This window comes from Heloderma suspectum, chromosome 15 (assembly GCF_057233095.1).
Source record: "Heloderma suspectum isolate Gila_16-S chromosome 15, 16-S_ref, whole genome shotgun sequence".
Taxonomy (NCBI): domain Eukaryota; kingdom Metazoa; phylum Chordata; class Lepidosauria; order Squamata; family Helodermatidae; genus Heloderma; species Heloderma suspectum.
In genome coordinates, this window is record NC_139472.1 from 10,875,966 (window position 1) to 10,898,961 (window position 22,996).

The window sequence follows — 22,996 nt, forward strand, 5'->3', positions numbered from 1 at the left end:
ATAAGCAAGGCATGAAAATGGCGGCCTTCCCACTTTGTTCATTCCCAGTGTTCAATATAGAGGGGTAAACTGCCTCTGAACAGGGAGGTTTCATTTCTGCATCTTGGCTAATGGAGATGATAGATGCAAAGCCACCAAATGAAAAAACTAAAGAGGTGCAAGGAAATGATCTGCACAACCCTGGGCCAGTGGCAACATCCTGGCTAGGTACACCTGGGCTGACACTGTGAAGGCAGTGACACCATTGCATGAATGGCGAAAGGTAAACATGTGCCCAAATCAAGATTTTTCAGCATGCAGTACACAGAGCTTCTGCTCTGGCATGGGCACAGGTTCAACAATACGAATAGCAATAACTATCTATATTGCTCCACCCATTCCCTGTTCTGTCTCCGTCCCTCTCTCACACCCAAGTCAGGCTATTTGTCCATCCAGCCCAGTATTGTCTATTCTGACTGGCAGCAGTTGTCCAAGGTCACAGGCAGAGGTCTTTTCCATAAACTGCTACTCGATCCTTCTAACTAGAGATGCCAAGGATTTCACCTGGGACCTTCTGCGTGTGAAGCAGGTGTTCTTTCCCTGAGCTATGTCCCCTCAGTTTAAAAATCCCTCTTCCTCAGAATGCCTTATACCTGGTCCCCAACACACCCCATGGCCTGTCAATTCCTTGCCTTCCTCCAGACCCACAAAGGATGCCGTTTAGGACCATCAAATTAGGTCAATCCCATTCATATCCACGTTACGTTCCGATTGCCAGAATTGGGGACTTTACCCTTGCAGGGTAGGTTTTCTTAATTGGGAAATTTGAACGATATCCGATGCAGAACAAGGGCATTTTTTTTTCCAAAATCTGCTTAAACCTGTGTGTATCCAACAGTCTGTTTTCTACTAGGAACACACATTGGGTTTCAGTGCTCCTTCGGGAACTGAGGACATTTGCCTTCAGATCTTTAATGTGCTCGAAGGGAGTTTACCTTTCCAGGCAGAACAGTTCCGACACATGGCATGATCGTTATAGGAGAGTCTTCAGGTACCAGGAACTGGAAGGATGTTGGCCCAACGGGGACAACTTCTCCCTCGCCAATTCTTGGGCCAAAGCGAGTGAACTGATTGAGGCTGACATGACTGTTGACAACAAAGAGCGTTGCTGTCGACACATCGTTCAGAGCGGTGGCGGAAAACTGAACCAAAGAATGAGAGAGCTCCAGAGGAGGGTGGACTCCAACCGCCTTGCACGACAGCTTGAATTGCCTAAAAATGGAAACATGGCTGAAATGGCCACAGCACAAAACCCAGCCTCTTGCCAAGTCTTTAAATAAATCTTATCATGAGTCTGGTACCATCACCCCATTTCCCAAATAACAGAATCCCCCTGCTGCCCATTCTAAGCTGGGTGTCCCCTCTGTGGCCCAGGATTAAAAGGAATTCAAACCTTGATGATGGAAGATGGAATGGAATCCTAGATTTCAAATGAAAGATGCAGTTAATGCTGCTTGGCTGCAGACATACTGAAAAAGTCAGAATGCTTGCTGGTGTTATTAGTAGCACTGCATATTCGCACTCAGAGAAAAACTAAGCACACAGTATCAAATGCAGGACTTCCCTGCAACAAGAAGGGAAAGGTCAGCCATCACCTCTCCCCCACTCACGACTTCTCCCCTCCAACTAGAAGAGGGCAACAGTTTATTGCCTGCTGCCCTAGAGGGCAGGAGTAGATCTAATGGGTTTCCGTTAGAGGAAGGACTGTTCTATATTCAGATAGAACATTCGGAGAAACGTTTGAACGGTAAGAGCAGTTCAACAGTAGAACCAATTACAGGGGTGGGGGAGCTCTCCCTTGCTGGAAGCCTTCAAGCAGATGGGGATGTTCTAGCTCTGGATTTCCTGCATCAAGGGGGAAGTTGGACTAGATGGCCTTACAAGCCCCCCTGCAACTCTATGATTTCATGAAATCACTTTGCCTATCAGAGGCTAGCACTGGATTCTGGGGAGAAACGTCCTGACTGTTAGAGCAATACGACAATGGAATCAATTACCTAGGGAGGTAGTGGGCTCTCCCACGCTGGAGGCATTCAAGATGAGGCTGGACAGCCACCTGTCAGGGATGCTCTAACTTGGATTCCTGAATTGAGCAGGGGGTTGGACTCGATGGTCTTGTAGGCCTCTTCCAACCCTACTATTCTATGGTTCTATGAATCACCTCCCTCCCTAGGTAATTGATATCTAGTTCCTGCCTCATTGTGAGAATACCCACTGACTTCAACTTCTGCACAGACCTGTTGATCTCAGTCTTGCAAGTTAGCTCAAAGCTGTATTCCTTCGCCTCCTTGGCTTTGAAAATTATGTCCAGGTTCAAGCTTTCAAGAGGCAGGAGTATTCCAAATCCATCATTGGGCTGAACTTCTACAAACTTTCCAAAGTAATTAAAATGAAAAAGAAAAATGACTGTATTAAGGAATACAACCGAAAGAAAGAAAGAAAGAAAGAAAGAAAGAAAGAAAGAAAGAAAGAAGCATATACAATATATCAAAGGTAGAGGATGGAACACATGGCCTAAACCACTGATCTGGAGTGGACATTAACTTGATCCTTGTCTATATGTATTGTTTTAATCAGGTCAGTGTGTTTGCTATTCTGAGGAAACGCAGAAAAAGTGTAGAATTTAGTACCGGGCACAGAATTCTGCTTCCTAACAATATGCATTTAAAATAGGCAAGTTCTTAACCCACATGACTATAAAAAAGCATGCTTGAAAGTGTTCTGTTGAAACCAACATATCTCCTTGCCATTTCTCCAAAATGAGTAAAAATGGAATAAATTAATAGTGAAACTGGCAGAACATATTATGCAAGGTAAGAGAAATTATAGACATTTTCTCGATTTGCATAATTAATAGAGGTTGCACAATGTTGATTTTTTTTTTTTAAGCATGGAATATACACAACGCTGATCATAAACCTCTGGGCACAATTATCTGGGCACAATTATCTCCTTGACTACAAATTCCCAAGGAACATTTACTGTGCTAGAAAATGAGAAGCAGCCATTTACCTCATGGAGTCCTACAAAGCCAAACTCCTGGGGAAGGATGGCTTTGTTTGTCACTGTGATTGTTGTCCGGACAGCTTCATAGATAGAGCAGTACCCAAAATCCACTTCTGCTGGGCTGATCTCCAAATCCGAGGTGGTGACAATTGCATGGACGGTAAACTCAACTGGCTTACTCTGAAACAAGAACATGAGCCAACGTGGTGTAATAGTTAGACTGTTGGACTAGGCAAACTCAGGTTCAAATCCCCCACTCAGCCAGGAAGCTCACTGGATGATTTGGGCTAGTCACTAGTCTCAGCCTAACCTCACAGGACTGCTGTGGGGATCAAATGGGGGAACACCATATACATTGCCTTGAGTTCCTTCAACATTTTTATTAATGACTTGGAGGAAGAGGTGATAGAAATGCTTATCAAATTTGCAGATGACACAAAATTGGGTGGGATAGCTTGGAAGACAGAAACAAAACTCAAAATGGTCTTGATAGGTTAGAAAACTGGCCAGAAAATAACAGAATGAAACTTAACAGAGACAAGTGCAAATGTTCTGTCATTTAGGAAAGATAAATCAAACGCACAGGTGTAAGATGGGGGATACCTAGTTTGACAATAGTACATCTGAAAAGGGTCTTGGAGTTGTAGTCAATCAGAAGCTGAATATGAGTCAGAAATATGATATGGCTGCAAAACAGGCAAATACAATTTCAGGATGAATCAATAGAAGCATGGTTTCTAAATCACAGGAAGTAATAGTTCCGTTTTACTCTGCTCTGCTCTGCTCAGACCTCACCTTGAATACTCTGTCCAGCTCTGGACATCAAGCTTTAAGAAGGATTCAGATAAATTGAAAAGAGTCAAAGAAGGGCAACAAAGATTATCAGAGGACTAGAAACGAAGTCATATGAGGAAAGACTGAAGAAACTGGGGAGGTTTCACCTTGAGAAGACTGAGGGGGCATATGATAGCACTCTTCAAGTCCCTAAAGGGTTGTCACATAGGAAAGGGCCGCAACCTGTTCTCTATCATCCAAGACAGGCTTAAGTTACAGGAAGGCAGATTTTGGCTGAACATCAGGAAAAACTTCCTAAGGGTCAGAGCAGTCAGACAATGGAACCAACTGATAGTGGGCTGTCTGATGCTGCAGGTATTCAAGCAGAGACTGGACAGCCATCTGTCAAAGATGCTTTAAAATGGATTCCTGCACTGAGCAGGGGTTTGGACTCAGCCTAAATGGCGCCTTCCAACTCTATAATTCTATGAATGAATGAATGAATGAGATGTGCTGGAGTGTGAGAGCCATTTTCAAGGTGCTTGCTGGTAAAAGCAATAGTTGATTTCAGAATGGACAGAGTTTAAGAGAAAATATACTTTGAAAGAGTCCTGAAAATAGTCAGTGCTGGGCTGTAAGCAGCCACAGAGTAAGGGATAAGAACCAGAAGCCAGGTCCAGGAATCATAAACAAGGAGTTAGACAATGTCGATAAGATTGCTCAGGGAAAGTGCCAGCCTGACCTGAAAGCCTCTATAGTCCTTCCAGGTCAGGGGGGACCAATGGCCAGTCAGGGTGGGTGAAGTCATCCCAGAGCATAGGAACATGGCACAACCGAGGGACTGCTACAACCTATAGCCCCCTGTGGCTCAGCAAATGGGGCAGCAGCACTACAGATCTGTGGCCTTCTACTTCTAACCCTGGTAGCATCTGACAGAAACTGCACTGCACTGTCATTACCTAACAGCATGTATTATACACTTATTTTGACCTACCTCTAGGGATACCTAGAACCTCAGGCCCAGGAGTCAAATCTGGGACTCTGGAGGGTCCTCAGAAGCCCCCCCTTCCCCTGACCCCCCTTTGCCCCAACCACTTGTCGTTTGGTAATCTCCCAGCTTTTGTGCAGTTTCCTCCCCGCATTCTTAAAGGTTGAAATGCTGCTCCTAAGGCTTAGTGACTGGCAGGAAGAACCTCAAGCTAAAATATGCTGGTATTTTGGCCCCTGCCTCTTTTGTCTTTAGTGCTGCCCACCTCTGGAATGCAACCCCCAAGGGCTTCTCTGAAACGGAATTCGGCCTTTGGACTGAAAGAAGTTCTGCACCTCTGGCCTATTGTGTGACGCGTCACCCCTGGTTGTGACCCCAACCTAGGGGGATCTCATAGCCCCTGAATCCACTGGACACAGAGTATGAGGGGAAGCCTTCAGAAGACCTCTCAGAGGAGAAACCAGTCTCTGACTTCATATGGTCAACTCCTGCCACCCCTAGGTCTTGAAGAACCACATTCTGACCCTCTCCCTGTTTCTTACTGTTGCCCCTCTGCTGACTGATCTCTCAGTATTCGAGTCATTTTCCCCAGGCCTTGCCCAGCTCCTAGCAGGTTCTCATCCTGCCTGGAATAGCAGAGTTCCCCGTTGTTCAACCACAGCAAGTAGCTGAATTTTGCACCACTGACCTGATCGGAAACTGTTATTGTCATTGGGACTTCCAGAACTCTGTTTTTTTCATCAAAGTACTTTCCTGCATCTTCCAGAAGAGACTGCCTGAAACAGGAAAGCATTGCATGCGTGTTAAAGACCTAAGAAGTCCAGTCTGAAAATGCATTTAAGCTCTTTATTGCTGAGAAGACTTATGTGAATCCTTGGATAGTCCTTAGGTGCTGTGAACATTAGAAGAAGAAAAGCAGAATAATTGTCTTTGAAGGAACATCCAGAAGAGGAAGATGCCCTTCATTTCCACAACATTTTCCTTCTCTAGGTACCTGAATACAGAAAACTAGATCCTGTGGTCAGTGACCAGGCAAGAAACACCATGAGAGAGAAGCAAGAGAACCAGCCCAAAGAAGAGGTGAAACGAGCAATCAAGGGACAGGGAACCAGTAACCAAAGTTTAAAGAGCCAGATGAGTCAGGCCCAGGAGTGGAGCTCAGACTTCAGGATATAAGCCAGTGGGTCACACCCAAGGGGAGGGAGTTTGGATGGGAGGAGGGAAAGTTTCTCAGGAAGGAGGAGGAGGAGTGGGCAGAAGAGGAGGAGGAAAGGAATTGTACAGAGGAGGAGGTGGTGGTGAAAGAAGCAGTGCAAGAGGTGTATGGACCAGGGAGTGGCACCAGAAGCAGAGGAGCACTTAGGCACAGGCTGGCCTGACAAGACTTTGCAGTTGGAAGTGGCAGGCGCAGGCCCTACAATATCCAGCAGACTACCAGAAGTGGAAGGACTTGGAAGCCCAAGAGGCGGCTTTCTCTTGATCCATCGGGGCCAGGGCTGCCCATTGCTTAAGGGGCTGGTGATACTCACAACAGAGGAGGAGTAGCAGGCTGAAGTAACCACAGCTCATGACTGTATGACTGTGGACAATAAAGGTTATTATTCCAGAAATCTCAGTTTCATGGGAAGGTCTCTGCGGGAAACTGAGAGTACACCTCCCTATGATGTGGACCTCCACCCCCAGTGGGCAACGGAGCCTTAAAAGAAGGCCCCTGATGTTGATCAACTGGTTAAGTGGAAAAAGCCAGATTTAAGTCTATTCAAAGTACCTAATTAAGCACCGCAATTTTCAGAAAATTCTGGACTTTCTAGTTATTAATACATTCATCAGCATGTTTAACTCTGAAGGAGTAAAATGGCCAAGATCAAACTATTGGGTGAATGTGTTTTCAGATGGCATGTCTTACAGACATTCAGCAAATGCTTGAGCACATCCATTACATTATATCTGACTTGAAAGAACCAAGAACATTGCAGGGTCTTCTCAAGGACATAAGGATTACTTCACCCTTCAGTTCATGGTTCATAATGATGTATACACTGTTGCTTGCATTGCAGCAACACTACATTTCATTACCTTGTACAACCATACCTTGTATGGTTTCATGAGGATGTGGTCTGTTTTAAGGACATCCACATCATCACACTTTGCATGATCAGGATGTTTTTCAAGAGATGGTGTATTTCCAACATTCTCTGGTCTACCAAATACAATCTCTGCAGCGGGGTGTGTTGGCATCCAAGTGTCATCTTGGATGTTGTCATTGTCTATAATTACAATCCCTTGAAAACCTTCTGCAAACTCTTGAGAGCAAATGGCACTTCTTTCAATATCAAACTTTCCCCATGTATTATACAAGTTGAGGATGTCTTGGCAGATTATCCCAAAGCCAAATTTCTTCATCAGCTCCATAATCCCATGACTCCTGGTCAATCTATGTCGATTCAGTGATAACTGAGATGATATTTTGTCTCCAAATCTTTAATAGCAGGGTTCCTCACCCATGTTAGAAATTTGTGTAGATCATTATATTCTTTTGGATCCTGCTGTTCTTCAATATGCGGTGGCCAGATCAGCCCTGCTTCATCAGCCAGAGTGTTATTCAGCAACAGTGGTGAATAACTGCACAAGTGATGCTTCTGGAACAAATTGCTTCTACTGTCAGAGTGGAAACTGAGCTGATAGAACCCCAGAGCAGTTCTGATTCTGAGGAGGATCAGCAATCTGTGGGAGAGGAGCCAGCTCATCCCTCACAGGCACAGCAGCTGGCAGAGATTCCTCCTGCTGGCATTCCTGGGAGAGATAGTGACCCTGGCAGTGAGAAAGTGTGGGAGGGGGGCTTGCTAGACACTCGACGCAGACACACGGAGCGACGAGTGATGGAGGGCACGGAAAGGAGGCGTAGCGCCCGTTTGGCGCGCAAGCAATGGCCGCGTCCCATGGACCCAAGGGAAAGAGGGAAGATCTCTCCCTAGCCCATAAGTTCAGGGTCTTCAAGTGATTCTCCTTCAAACGGGGACCAACTGCCTACCCAGAGCATAGGCTACTCTGCTGTTCATTGCTTAGTCGCTGGTGATTAGAATCTGAAAGAGTCATTAAGTTGTAAAAGGATTAAAGCCTTGAAAAGAATCCTTTCATCTGTGTCTTGAGTTGGCTATTGGAGTGTACTGAAAGAGGCCGCTAGGGTGCTCCTGACATCTACAATGCAACTCTCACCCACTGATTTTTCATACTATATTGTGCTGCTCTTGTTCTTGTGGAAATAGTCATGAAAGGCATGCATGTTGGGAAACACCCTTCGAAACATCTCATTTGTCATGGTTGATTTTGACCCATGTTTGTAGCCAAAGCTTATAAGAAGGTGGGAGTAGTCCCTGAGAAGACTTTGTTCTTTCAGCTCAAATATACAATGATGTAGATGTGCCTGAAGAACATTTGCTGAACCTCTGCAAGTTACATCATCTGGAAACACACTCACCCTTCTCTTTGATCTTGGCAATACACGGCTGAAACACATTTCACCTAGCACACAAGTGCTCATAAAAGTGTTTCACATGACATGTTTAAAACCTGTGAACTGAGTTCTGTGTTGCCCACCTCTTTCAAAGCATCAAGTAACAACAGCCCCTGCCTCCATGCTGTGGAGAAACCATTGCAATTGATTTCGACAATGCAGATAGTTCAAATCCAGGCCTATTTCGTGCTACGGCATATTTTTAAGTACCAATTCCATGTGGGAATTACAAAGTAGGACATTAAAAGTCCTTGTCTGCTGTGTCTTTCACTGTCATTCCCATTAATGCTCTCCTAAGTGTTTTCGGCTTGCATTATTAAAAGGAGCTGATTATGGGGCCGTGTTGTATTTACCGGCATTTTAAGCAAGTATTAACCAATGTATTTCTCTTCCCTAGCAAAATACTGAGGACTATAAATAGGGTTTTAGAAAGTTGCTTGGTAATCAGTATGTAAGCTTCCTCAGGCCCAGCTGTAGTCAGGAGCAGAGATGAGATACCCATCTTGGGCAATCTGTTCCTTTTGACATTGACGTTAATTAATTACCAGCTCCTCTGAGTCAGTATCAATGGGACGGCAATGCCACGCAGTTACAAAAATAAGAGCAGGCTGTGAGGAGAGCCTTAAAGACCAACCCCGTCTGTCTGATTACCCACTAAGGAGAGGGGATGTGTAGGTATTGCTTGCCAGAGCCTCTTGCTAACACAAGCCCAGTTTGTGAGTTTGAGCCAAATTAGTACAAACAGGGTATCATTTTCAGAGATCGCTCCCAATTCATAATCCCTGGGTCCTAAAACAAAGAGTGAATTTTCCCATCATCATGTCTCCAGGGAGACAATGTTCTAAGCCAGGAGTCTCCTACTTTAAATGAATGTGCCACCAGTCAGGCTAGACCAGGTCACAAAAAATTGTTTCCTCCCCATGCATAATATAGTGTGAAGTGGAGGCAAAATTTTGAAAATGCTGCAGAGGTGTGCTTTAGAGAAGAATCTTGAACAGCTTCCAAGGAACACATTTATTGACCGAGTTGCCTAACATGTTTTGATAAAATCTTTTTCTGGGGCAATTGTAAATATCATTGGAACGTAACAACAAATAAGAGAAGACATCAGCGTTCTGTAAAATACTTAAATAACACTTATTTTTAAAACAGGATAGAGTCAGTAACTGATAATCGGAATACACATGAAATCCTTTTTTGCAGAAACTATTAGCAACAGATTTAGTTTGCAAACCTATATATACTTGCCTGGGAGTAAGCTCTACTGAAAAAAAAGGGGCTTAGTTCTGAGTAGACAGACACAAATAGTATTGAACAACCTGTGTTCAAAGCCAGCCATTAAGTAAGTGCCTTAATGCAAACCACGAGAAAAAGTCATTTGGTATAACCGAAGAACACGTTTGCACCATTAGTATTAAGTTACACGATATCGGAGATAGGCAATCTGAACTACAACCCCAATCAGGCCCAGCCAGCATGGCCAATGGTCAAGGATTATGGGAGTTGTGGTCCAAAAACATCCGGAGGGCACCAGGTCACCTACCCCTGCCCTACATGACGCAGTCAAAAAAAGCCCTATCTTTTTGAGAAGAGAGTAAGGATCTGTTCCTTCTATTCAAACTTGTGCTGGAACTCAGGGCTTCTCCACATGGGGATTTTATCCTGCGATTGAGATTGGTTACTCATGGACATTTGTGGGTCCTTTACATGATGTCATCAACCTCCAACGCCTCTCCCATGGTTTCCAACCATTTCCGTGGCTTAATTTGAAACGGAAATAATGAGCTAATAAAAAGAAGGGCTTTGAATCGGGTTGAATTTGTCCGTGTAAAGAGGAAGTAGCGCTAGAACAACAGCTCCATCTAGTGGGTGTATAATGAAACATATAGAGCTCGCCGATAAAGGGAAAAAAGGGGGGAAGGGAAACGCATGTCAAGGGCCGAACTTAACCCCGTAAAGAATCCGGAAGTAGAAGCGCCGGTAAAGTCGCAGGATAAAAAGCCTCTGTGTGGAGAAGCCCTCAGTCACAAACCCAGTAGTAAAAGTGTGCTTCCACATGGATAAATGCTAGACAATGTGGTGTGGTGGAATAGGGACATAGGAAGCTGCCTTGTATGAAGTCAAACTGTTGGTCCATCTAGCTCAGTATTGTCTACACCGACAGGCAGCCATCCTTCAGGGTTTCAGACCGGGGTGTTTCCCAGCCCTACCTAAAGATGCTGTGTATTGAACTTTGGGACCTTCTGCATGCAAAGCAGGGGCTCTACCACTGAGCTACAGCCCTACCCCAGCACTGACTTAGTGCTCAATTAGAGCTTGACTGGGCCAGGAAATCAGGGGTGTTCAGTGTGACAATGGTGGGAAAGAAAGAGCAGTCTTCTTTATTTTTTTTCCAACCACATTACAGCTCCATAAAATCCCAGTGCCTTTCTTTTGATGTTGCTGCTGCTGTACGAAGGACAGTGCATAAGGAAGTCTCTCATCATTTATCTTTCATTTGGAGAGGACTGGAGAACAATTTTCTATGAAAAAAAAATTGAGGATCCTTCCCCCCCCCCCCCGGTAAAAAAAAAAATGCAGCCCCCAAAATCAGTTAAGCAAAAAAAAATTCTGGGGAAAAAATGGTATCCATAGAGGTTACGGAGTGCCCAAAGGGTCAAAATTAGCTTGCAAACAAGCTATTCTTGATCTGTTCAGTGCTCTGTAGCCACTCTGGATGTCAATTTATTTATTTATTTATTTAAACAAACAAACAAACAAACAAACAAACACACCTTGGGGAGTTTTTTGGCACCTGCAAGGGGAAGGAGGGCAAAATGGCCCCTGAATCTCCTGCATTTGCCTACCCCTGCTCCAAGCCTTTTACAGGGTTGGTTATTTGTGAGTACATGGTACAGGACATATGGTATTTTGGTTATAACTTCTTAATTTACAAATATAATGGGACTTGCTCCTAAGTAAGTTTGCACAGGATCATGATTGCTAACCTGCTTCTCTTCCCAAATTCAAAACTGCCAAGCCATTTGGCCTAATTCAGACATTAGCTAACTACAGTTAGTTTAAACAAACCAGGATCAAACTGTAGTTTGATATCCTGGTTTGTTAACTAGCCCCAGCTAGACCAAATTGCAGTTCTAAATTTGGACATCACAAAGAACTGGGATTCTGATCTAAAGTGGAAGATTTTTATCCCCTCTTCCCACGTACAAAGGATAAGGAGGGGACATTCAACCTGAGACCTACGCAGGCTCACTCCCATAATTCGAAACGGTAGTTTAGCATTACGTCTGAATTAGGCCTCTCATTCTTGCCAATAATGCACCTAGGCAGAACACTGGTTTCAGCCCCCTCTTGCTGTTGGTGTGACCTATACATTCTAAAAGCCACAAGCCAAAGGCCGTTAAGCATACGACCAACCTATATAAAAGCAAGATGGTCAACTGTTCACCTAAGGCAACAGTAGAGAGCATACTGTTATGAAAATACCGAAGTGTGGCCATTAAAAATGGTGCCACATTCTGCCATCGGAGCCAATCTAGCGTTTTCACTAAAATGGCACAAACTCAGCATTTTCAACATCAAGCTTTTGTAAACCCACTCAGTAGCCTTCCCTCTGCCTTCCAGCCCCACTCCTTTTTAGCTGATCTTTGTTTCGTGAACCAGTCTGGGGCTTATTTCGTGAGCCTGAACTGCCCTAATCTCATCCAATCTCCTTTTGAAGCTTTCTCCCACTTCTTTATTTTTTTTAATGCAGATTAACATTTTTAATCCAAGCTGTGTGCCTCTATCCACTTGACAAAACTGTAGCACTGTTTCACAACTCTTGAAGTGTAGGGACTGGGAACTGTCATAATAACAGTAAGTCTGTCTCTACAATGGGATAGGAATTTACTGTGTAATGAGGCATGCAGCATTTGTGTATTTCCTAAAGGAATACTGCAAAAGAGCTCGGGTAATTTATTCTGGTCAGGATCCAAGGGACAGATATGAACAGATGAAGCTGCCTTCAATCTTGATCCATGTAGCCCAGGATTTCCTGTTTCGACTGGCACCAGCTCTCTGAGTTCTCAAGCAGGGTCTTTCCCAGCCCCGGGCGCCTTCACACAGAGGGTGTTGTTTTCTTAACTGTGATTGTCATTCTTCAGTCATGGTTTTTCCTGCGCGCTTTACACAACGTCGTAGCCCTGCAGGCTGTTGTCCTGCCTCTTCCCCTGTTTCCCCATGTTATTTCTTAATGGGGGAAAAAACTGTATTTTCTCAGGTAGTGCCATCAAACCGCCACCTCCCATGTACTTCTGCCATGGCGCAATGAGCCACTTTTGTGTGGGCGGTTGTTGGGGGTGTGGGTCTCATGATGACACCTGTGACAACGATGGGGTGGGAGTGTCACCCCGCCGCGCCTGTGCCCTTTTGCCTCTTTGCCATTCCACTATTTGTTGCCTGCGGAGCGCAACGTGGCAGGAGTCTGTAACCCTGGCAGAGCGGCTTTGCTGCCTCTCCTCCATTTTTCCTTCTTGCCTGCTCTCACCGCCACCCCTGCAATGCTTTACAACGGGGTTGGGGGATTGCTTTGCTCTGCAAGTGCTGCTGGGAAAGCTTTTAACCCTTTCTATTAAATCCCCATGTACACACGAACGAGAGAAGTGTAACCTCTTTCCATTCAATCCCCTCTCCCAGCGTATACACAAAAGAGAAAAATGTTACTGTGTGCTTTTACAAGGACAATACTGACTTGTGCATGTGTGAGTGTGTGTGGCAGGGGGGGGGGGCAGACTTCCAAAGTTGCGAAATTTTGGTGCTTCACAATGGGATCGGAGGATTGTTTTGCTCTGCAAGTGCTGCACAGAAAGCTTTTAACTCTTTTTATTCAATCCCCATGTACACACAAACGAGAGAAGTGTAACCTCTTTCCATTCAATCCCCTCTCCAAAGCTGAGAAATTTCGGTGCTTCACAATGGGATCGGGGGATTGCTTTGCTCTGCAAGTGCTGCCTGGAAAACTCTTTCTATTCAATCCACACGTACACACAAACGAGAGAAATGCAACTGCTTGCTTTTTGAGGGGCGGGGGAGCGGACTTCCAGTGCTGCGAAAGTACTGTGGAATACAGTGGCCAAGGTAGGGATCGGAGGCAGCAGAAGTGAAAAGGGGAAGCAAGGAAGTTGAAATGAAAAAGTTTGTGTCGAGAGGGGGAAGGGGATACCCCAGAGGGAGAGGACAGCGGGGCGTACCGTGCTGCTGACATCCGAACACTTCCCACCAGACTCCACCTACCAGTGTAAATGGCAGGTAGCCTTATGAAATAAAGAAAAACCAGGTGTGTAAAGAGCCAATTTAAAATCCCGCAAAGAATCCAGAAGAAGGAGTGGTAAATCGCGAGAGAAAAGCCTCGTGTCAAGAAGCCCCCCATGACCTGAGGGTTTTTAACCAGAGGTTGGGACTGGAGTTTGCTGGAGCTTTTGTGCGCAATGCTTGTGCTCTGCCAGTGAGGCATAGGTCTTTTTCTGCACAACTAGTTCTGTATGTCTGGGAGAGGGGAGGGTGTTGCACCTGTGGTTCTCAAAAAGTGATCCCCCCCCCCCGCCAAACTGAGGGCATTTGGCAAGAGCCTTGCTCTCTGCGCTATCGTGTCAGCTTGCCAGAAGAGGTTGCCGCCAGTCTGCTATCCGTTGTGCTAATGCCACTGGCCAAAAGGATGCAGTGCTGCATACCGAATCGGGGCCGAACTAAACATGAGGTAGTCACACGTCTGGTCCTTGCCTTGTTTTTTTTCTTTACCAGAGAGCAGCTCTGTTTGTGGGGGCGATCCAGACTGGGACCGCGATGGGGGGGGGGCTTTAATCCTTTGCCACTGCCACAATGCCTATCTGGATTCCCCACCTGCCCCGCACAGCTGCCATTTGCCCTAGAAGGAAAGCTGCTGTTAGCACCAAATGCGAGCTCCCTCCCAATGCACAAAACAGCTGAAGGGAGGCCCCAACCCAGATTGGGACCACAGCAGGCAAAGGGTTAACACCCCCCTCTACTATGGTCCTGATCTGAATCACACACTCCTGTCCTATGGCTATTTAGTAAAGAGAAGAACAAACAAGTGTGAAAGGGCTACTCATTTGATTAACATCACATTTAAGAACATAAGAACATAAGAAGAGCCCTGCTGGATCAGACCATCTAGTCCAGCATTCTGTTCACACAGTGGCCAACCAGCTGCCCACAGGAAGCCCACAAGGAGGACATGAGTGCAACAGCACCCTCCCGCCCATGTTCCCCATCAACTGGTGTAGATAGGCTCACTGCCTCTGGTCCTGGAGGTAGCACATACCCATCAGGACTAGTAGCCTTTTCCTCCAGGAATCTGTCCAGCCCCCTTTTAAAGCCATCCAAACTGGTGGCCATCACTACTTCCTATGGTAGCGAATTCCATAGTTTAACTATGCTCCATGTGAAGAAGTACTTCATTTTATCTGTCCTTAGTTTGGCCCCCAGCAGTTGTCAGGTGACACAAAAGGCCAATGGGATTTCACCTGGCCCCATCAGGCCTGAGACTCCAAACTGCCTCCTCAATCTGTGCCATTTATCTTCAGAACGAAGACCCCATTGCTATCATACCATCTGTTTATCACTGTCCCAGCTTCCTCCCCCCAGTCTGCAGATTGGCTCTCTGCCCACGTTGGCCCTATGGCTGTGCCTCCAGACCATCAGCCCCTGACTAGGGCATAAATATCTAACATGTTTAGGAGGCGGCATGTCATTCCATAACATTTGAGAAAGCAGTTCTCTCATGTGCGCATTAGATTGGTTGCAGAAAGAGTTTTCATGCTACGAACGGCATCACAGGCAAAGCATCACTGCACAGGAAAGTAATTCAAGTCAATTTCCTTCCTGGGCACCTGGTAACTCATAATTATGTTACAAAAGGAAGAGACTCATGAGGGGAAAGAGCCATACACCTTTTAAGCTGCACAGTAATCAGAGGAGTACTCTTATGAACACAGGGGAAACAACTGCTATCTAAACTACAAACAACATAGTTCATATCTGTGTTGTTTACATGCTATAATTACATACTATAGTAAATGAATTAATCTTTCCTTCTAATGAATGAATTACTCTTTCCTTCTAATTAACCTGAACACAGGAAAGGTAGCACATGGCCCCCCTGCAAACTCTTAGCCAAAGTCATGCAGTTATAGACCAACAGCATAATTCTATTTATTTTTGAATCATCATTACTACTGTATTATTGCTGGTTTTGTCCTATTTAGCTTAATGGTCTGGGGCCAGGATAGCTGAAGGATCACCTTCTCCATATAAACCTGCATGCATGCAGACACCTTGGTAGAAAGTTCTTTTCTGGATGCCTCCTCCCCACACTTCGGAGGCAAGCTGGATGGCAACCAGGTGCAGTTGGGTAATCTAGAATCTGGACTTATGGACGGCAGGGGAGGGGGGGCTCTTTAGATGGTAATGTATACTACTTCATTTACTTCAAACTGCAGTCAGACAGCCCTGCTGCTCATTGTGCCGAATGAGGCCCTGGACATCTGCCCCAAAGTCTGGCCCTGAATGCACCAGTGACCAGAAACAGGGCCTTTTCTGTAGTGGTACCCTGCCTAGGGTTCACCCTCCCCAGAGATATCTGTTTGGCCTTTCAGTGGTATCTCAAAATGGTTGTATTCTCTTGAACCTTTGGTGAGCCATTACACTGGCTGAATTCTACTTTTAATTCATTTTTATTTTGAAGTATTTCGTTGATTGTTTTAAAACTTTTGTAAGCCTCTTTGGGGGCTCTACTGAAGTAGAACAGTGGGTTATAAGAAACGGAGTGACGGCTGAAGCCTACCTCGGCAGGAACTTCAGCTGCACGCTGAAGGATGACTGGGCTTGGATGTAGCCCGTCTTTGGAAGCAGCTCCATGTGGTTGGCCAGTTCTTTGCAAACATCAAATTTCAAGCGCAGGGCACTTGTCGCTCTGCAAAGAGAAAGAAGACAATCTGAGAAGGCTTGACCCAGTGTGCCCTCGCCAGCTCTGCTGACAGATTCAAGCTGGGACCTCAGCGACTTTTTCTCCTCCTATTGCATAAACAGAGATAAAGAGAGAGAGAAGAGAAAGCCAGGGACCATGAAACCCCACAGGCTGGTGAGTGCTGAGTTGGCTAGCACCAGGCACTGCACCCCAATCATTGCCACAGCTGCCCAAACACTCATAGTTCCTTTTCCTTGGAGGAACACAGCTTGAACGCATAGGGCAGAAACAAGCAAAATGCAGGCAAGAGCTCCAATGGAATTTCCTACAAAGAGTAGTAGAAGGCATTATTTCAGTGGTCACGGTTTTGTACCAGTGAAGCTATGCCCAGCATGGGAATGGAGAAATGGGGAACACAACGCCTGCTACTCTGCTGTCCGTCATGCACCTTTCAAGGGCACAGAACTGGAGCCCTGGTAGGACAAGGAGGTAGATCACCCCATGTAATATCTGCTTTGGTTACAGAGTGTAAGTGAGGAAAACAGGCACTCCTATCCGGCAGATACCAGAAGAGCAAAGGGCAGCTTCCAAAACTGCACCTGCAGTTCTTGATCCCTCCAAGACACGCTCAGCTCTTTTTTTCTGCCCCCAGCTGTCTCTCCTTCTTAAACACACACGCACACACACTCATACTCCTGCCCACCCCGCCTCAGCTGGAGTGGTGTCACCTTCTCCAAACTCCTTCTTCGCCCATTGATTAAGGGCCTCACCACACGAGGGTAAAATCCCGCATCCTTACTGGGGCTTCTGCCTCCGGATTCTTTGCGGGATTAAGCTCAGCTCCTTTACGCAGGTTGACATATGCTGTTTTTATTTCTCAGCAAGTTCTATACATTTCATTTTACAGCCACTAGGTGGCACTGCTGTTATAGCACCATTATGGAAGTACACCTAGCAAGTAAAGTGCTTCATAGTGCTTCCTAGAGAAAAATAGGAATTCCCCTGTGCTTTACAAAGGTGAGATAAAGATAATAAACCATGGGAGGGGCCCTGAAGGTTGACGACTCGTGTCAAGGACCCACAAACTTCCATGAGTAACCAATCTTGATCGCACGGTATAACCCCCATGTGGAGAAGCCCTAAATATCAACTGACTACCTTGAACTAATAACCGTCTGCCTAACAAAGGAGCACTTGACCAGCATCTGTAACACTATCATATCTCCTTCATCACTCTTATCTCACAAGTTTCAGCTTTGGCAAACCATGGGCTGAATGCATGTATTTTGACAGAATTATATAGGATGCTACCTTATACCGGCTCAGATCATTGATCCATCTAGGTCAGTATTATCTACTCTGTTAGTGGCTCTCCAGGGTTTCAGACAGTTTGCTTGGGGTTTGGACATGAGACCATCTGCATGCAAAGTATGTCCCCCAGCACTCAGTTATGGCCACTTCCCCAAAGGCTAAGTCAACACAGTTGCTGTACTGAAGAGTATGGTTCCAGAAATTACAAAGTCAATGCTTATGACAACAAAAGCATCCCATCGAAAGAGCTACTTGGAAGTTGGCAGGAGAGGTTTCATCCCGTCCAGGATGCTTTGCTTAGTGCAGTCAGTGGCATATTAAAAAAGTGAAAATTGAGTGGTGCATATCAGGTATTAGACTAAGCAACTTGCCAGCTATCAAACAGGAACCCCTCAAAACCTGGGATTTGCACTGGAAGGATGAATCAAATTGATCTCATAGAAAAGTTATTCTGCCTCTGTATTTATAATCCCATTTTTGGTAGTGGGGGTTATCGAGACCCAGGAAAAATCTCTTACATAACTCGACACTTGTCACATTTGTGAGCTGAATTTCTGAGATAACAGTTTTATTCATTTCCTTCCAACTGTGAAGAATCTCAGTGGTGTCTAATTCTAGTAAGCAGTTTAGAATGTATGCCTTCCAACAGAAATAGTAAAAAAGGAAGAAAGAAAAGAAACAAATAAAATCAATCCTATTTACTTGCATTTAAATAGAATGTAAAGCAGTGGGGAGAAAAGGGAAGTTAAAAATAGCAAGACTCAACATCTAGCTAGCAGAATCCATGGACTGAGAGAAAGGTGAGAGTCAGCAACTGCTAGTCAGAGGAGATGACATCAATCTTTCTAAAAAGCTAAAATTTTGCACACAGGCCTTGCCGGGGGGGGGGGGCAGGGGGGATGCTAACTTACAAAGAGACACCCCTTTTACATAAAAATAATGCCCAAACTTGTTGAGGGTTATATAGCAACATATGTCTGAGAATTGTTGTCTCTGTGTGCTTGTAAGAAGTCACAGTTAGATCTGCTTTGTTAGTGTGTGTGCGCATTGGTTGGCAAGTACTTTACATCTGCAGCCATATTTTGAACTTAAAAAAGGCTGTAGGACCAACTGACGCACACTCCTGCATGAGGCTGAGATACAGGCAAAGGGCTATTTCACCCCTAGTCAGAGCAGCAGAGGGTTTAACAGAGCTCTCCTCCCTTCCTATGGACTTCAGCTGCTTCTGCTGACACCCCTACATGAGTGATCAAAGGGCTTCCCTACACCAGGATTTTATCCTGCCCCTTTACTGGAGCTTCTGCCTCCGGAGTCTTTGTGGGATTAAAATCGGCTCCTTTACATATGCTTACACGTGCTTTTTTCGGAGATCTCCTTTCTCTGCAAGTTCTATGTTTCATTATACTGCCACTAGATGGTGCTGGGGTATAGCAGAATTGTGGAAGTACATGCAGCCATTGTAGCGCTACATTGCACTTCTAGAAAAAATGCTGGACTTGCCCCGATCTTAAAAAAAACGGGACATAGGTCATAAAGCATGGGAGAAGCCCTGGAGGTTGATGCTGTCGTATATAGGACCCGCAAACTTCCGTGAGTGACCAATCATGAGCACATGATAAAAGCCTCATGTAGAGATGCCCAAGGAGTAAGCAGCTCCAAAGGTCTCCAACAGACTGCTTGCCAAAACCTCTATTGCTATTTACATTGGGGAGAAGAGGGTTAAACAGGCCTTTGCCTATATTTCTGGAGAAAGCAAATTATGATAAGGATCCTAATAAGTGGGGGATGCTGTGGGATTGGGAAGCCCTACATCCATAGAGTAGTTTTGTTTACTGAAAAAGGTTGAATGTGTTCTTGGTAAAAAAAAAAAAAAATCAGTAGTGCTCCAAGCTTCTTTTTAAAGGTAGATCAATCAACTAAGCCTTTAATATTAACAAATGAAGGCAAATTTTAGAATTGGTGAGACTGCTAGTTAAGGACACACTAGTTTACATTTGAGGCTAGTTTATTTTTTGGTTCTGGTATGTTAACTCTGAGTAATAACACCCAGCATTTACATGTATTCATTTATTTAGTAAGATAGTTTATACCCCTCTTTCTCACTCAGAGAATCTTCAAGGCAGCTTAACAACAAAAAACACAATAAAATATTTTAAAAAATCAGTGAAAAACAGCATAAAACCCAAGTTGAATAAGTAAAGTAATCGAGCAGAAAAGAAACAATTGAGAACTGGACTGGATGAAGGTTAATAAACTGAAGCTCAATCCAGACAAAACTGAGATGCTGTTAATGGATGGTTCTTCTGACTGGATGGAGGGTGTTCCACCTGTTCTGGATGTGGTTGCACTCTCCCTGAAGGAGCAGGTTTGTAGCTTGCGGTCATCTTTGTCGCTTGAGGCTCAGGTGGCCTCAGTGGCACAGAATGCCTTCTATCAACTTTGGCTGGTGGCCCAGCTACACGCCTATCTGGATAGGGATAACCTGGCCTCAGTAGTCTAAGTTCTGGTAACCTCCAAGTTAGATTACTGCAATGCACTTTACAAGGGGCTGGCCCTGAAGACGATTCAGAAGCTGCAGCTTATGCAACATGCATCAGCCAGATTGACTACAGGGACTAGAAAGTCTGAGCATATAATATCAATTTTTGCCCACTTGCACTGGCTGTTTGTATGTTTCTAAGCACAATTCAAGGTGCTGCTTTTGCCCTATAAAGCCTTACACAGCTCAAGACCGCAAAACCTGACAAAGCACCTCTCCCAACATGGGCCTACCCACACACTACTATTGTCATCTCAGGCCCTCCTCCAAGGGAGGTTTGGAGGATGGCAACACAGGAGAGGGCCTTCTTGCTGGTTGTTGTTGTTCAGTCATTAAGTCGTGTCCGACTCTTCATGACCCCATGGACCATAGCACGCCAGGCCTTCCTGTCCTCCGCTCTCTCCCGGAGTGTGCTCAAGTTCATATTCATTGCATTGGTGATGCTATCTAGCCATCTCATCCTCTGCCGTCCCCTTCTCCTTTTGCCTTCAATCTTTCCCAGCATCAGGGTCTTTTCCAGTGAGTTTTCTCTTCGCATTAGGTGGCCAAAATTTTCCATGGGGTTTTCTTGGCAAGAATACTGGAGTGGGTTGCCATTTCCTTCTCCAGTGGACTACATTTTGTCAGAACTCTCCTCCATGACCTGTCCATCTTGGGTGGCCCTGCACAGCATAGCTTATGGCTTCACTGAGTTACGCAAGCCCCTTTGCCACAACAAGGCAGTGATCCATGAAGGAGTTCTTGATGGCAACCCCCCACAATTGTGGAACGCCCTCCCCACAGAGGTCCACTTGGCACCAACATTGTCAACCTTTCAGTACCAGGTTAAGACTTTCCTCTACTCTTAAGCATTTGATTGCATATGATAAGATTTTTCACTGGTCCTGGGATATTTATTGTTGAGCATTTTAAAGTGTTTGTAAGTAAATGGTTTTTATATTATATTTTATATTTTGTTTTTAAAGGTTTTAAACCTCTGTAAACTGCCCAGAGAGCTTTGGCCACTGGGTGGTATAGAAATGTTAATAATAATAATAATAATAATAATAATAATAATAATAATAATAATTTTAGCCACTACACTACATCAGCTCTGTGTTATGATTTTGAAATTATCTAAGTTGTAATAAAACAAGTCAATGCGAATAAACTGGGGAATCAGCTACGTTTCCAGGTTGCTCACCTGCTTTGAACAACAATGCAGTCCTGATAAAGCCTGTCATACATGCAGATTTTGAGGTCAACGTCTGGATTGGGCACCCACACCGGCACGGCCACAGAAACAGCAATGACATTGAAATGTAACTAAATATGAATAAATACAAACTAAAATTAGGAGGTGCCGGTCAGTCTTGGTAACTTAAAAATTGCCATTCCAAGCATTTGGGTTCATACTGTAGCTAGTGAGGGCTGCCCTGGGACTGCAGAGCAGAAGGATGCTGGCCAAGAACACTGGGAAGCTGCAGCTCCTGCCTTGCAGCAAGGGGAAGACCAGATCAGCCCCATCTGCTGGCCAGGGAAAGAGCAGGAGGGAACGTCCTTCCCACATCCCCAACCGAAAGACCACTTGGCTCCAAGGGCCAGTTGCCCCAGGGCTGAAGAAGTGGATGGAGGGGCCCTTTGGCCATTACCACTGATGAGAAGCACAAGGGCTGAAGAATCAGCTGCAGCACCTCTGTCCAAGCCGGACCACCAGCAAAGGGGGATCAGGCTAGTCCCAACGGGATATAAGTGCTTGTTTACAACTCACCCCTTGGTTCTGACATTATCAAACCAATCTCCCTCCTCTGCCTTTTCCCTCCACTCCCCTTCCTTTGTGTGTCATGACTGTACGGTTTGTACGACTGAGGACAGGACTTCTCTCGCTCTCTTTTTAACTGATGTGAACAGTTTTGGGAGACAATATTTGTCTGGAAAGCAGGATAAATATATAATAAGAAAATAAAGATGTTCTCACCCTGAATTCCTTTGAATTTTCTGGGTCAATAACACCTGCAGATCTTAGGGTGAAAATACACATCTGGAGGCAAGCCAGGGGACCAAAGGAAGAGCATGATTTACACTGGAGAAGAAGTGAGTAGGTGCTTAATGATTTCTTTGCCCACTGATTTCCCCCAGCCAGGTTTATGGATGTGTGTTTGCTACACCAGGAGAAAAAATGGCTTGGGAGTGGCACGGATTAGAAGAAGGAGATGCAGGGGAAAGAGGTAGGCAGGAAACCCATTAAGCCTGCTTCTTCCAGCTGCCACTTCTCCCTTTCAAAGCATGTCTTCCCTTGCTGCTTTACAGCTGTTTGGCAGAGACCGAGGTTCCCAGACTTGGGCAGGATATGCGTTTCTGCCAAATGTGCACTTCCAACCTTTGAGAAGAGGGTTTCAAACCCATTTTTTCTTGACCATATTTTTTCCAGAGCATTTCCTAGAATCAGCAAAACAACAACAACAAAAACCCAACAGCCACTCACTGGTTTGCAGTCTGGGTTGTCAAAGGTGATCTCGAAATCAGCCTGTACATCCCCAGGAATTGCTGGGGTGAAAATAATCTGAAGTTTGATGGAGCTGAAGGGTCCAATATCACCTTCTGTAATCTGAATGATAAGCAAAAGGAAAAGTGATAAAAGCTCAACGTTCTAAAGGGGGTTCACAATTACTGCTTCCCTTCAGTGTCTTTGTTTTGATTCTGTATCCTTTCTGACCACATTTTTAGAGTATTTCTTCCCTCCAGAATGAAAGAACTTTATGAAGACAATATTTAGGCAGGTGCATACTTTATGCAATCCAAGCCAATGGATCCTGCTTAATGGGTCTCACAGCCAGGTAAAGGACTACAACTTAATGGCCAGAGTGCACACTTTGCATG

At 45.1% G+C, this 22,996-nt stretch overlaps 1 protein-coding gene across 1 annotated transcript in view; it reads right to left on the reverse strand.

Moving 5' to 3' along the window:
* Positions 1-22,996, reverse strand: part of CFAP74 (cilia and flagella associated protein 74) — a 111,060-nt gene that overhangs the window by 26,667 nt on the left and 61,397 nt on the right. Inside the window, exons 20-26 of the mRNA XM_084822065.1 lie at positions 22,602-22,724; positions 21,321-21,442; positions 16,165-16,293; positions 5,496-5,583; positions 3,052-3,225; positions 2,277-2,410; positions 975-1,251 (exon numbers count right to left, since the gene is read on the reverse strand). Coding sequence (XP_084678191.1) covers positions 975-1,251; positions 2,277-2,410; positions 3,052-3,225; positions 5,496-5,583; positions 16,165-16,293; positions 21,321-21,442; positions 22,602-22,724 — 1,047 coding nt within the window. The remainder of the gene's footprint in view (positions 1-974; positions 1,252-2,276; positions 2,411-3,051; positions 3,226-5,495; positions 5,584-16,164; positions 16,294-21,320; positions 21,443-22,601; positions 22,725-22,996) is intronic.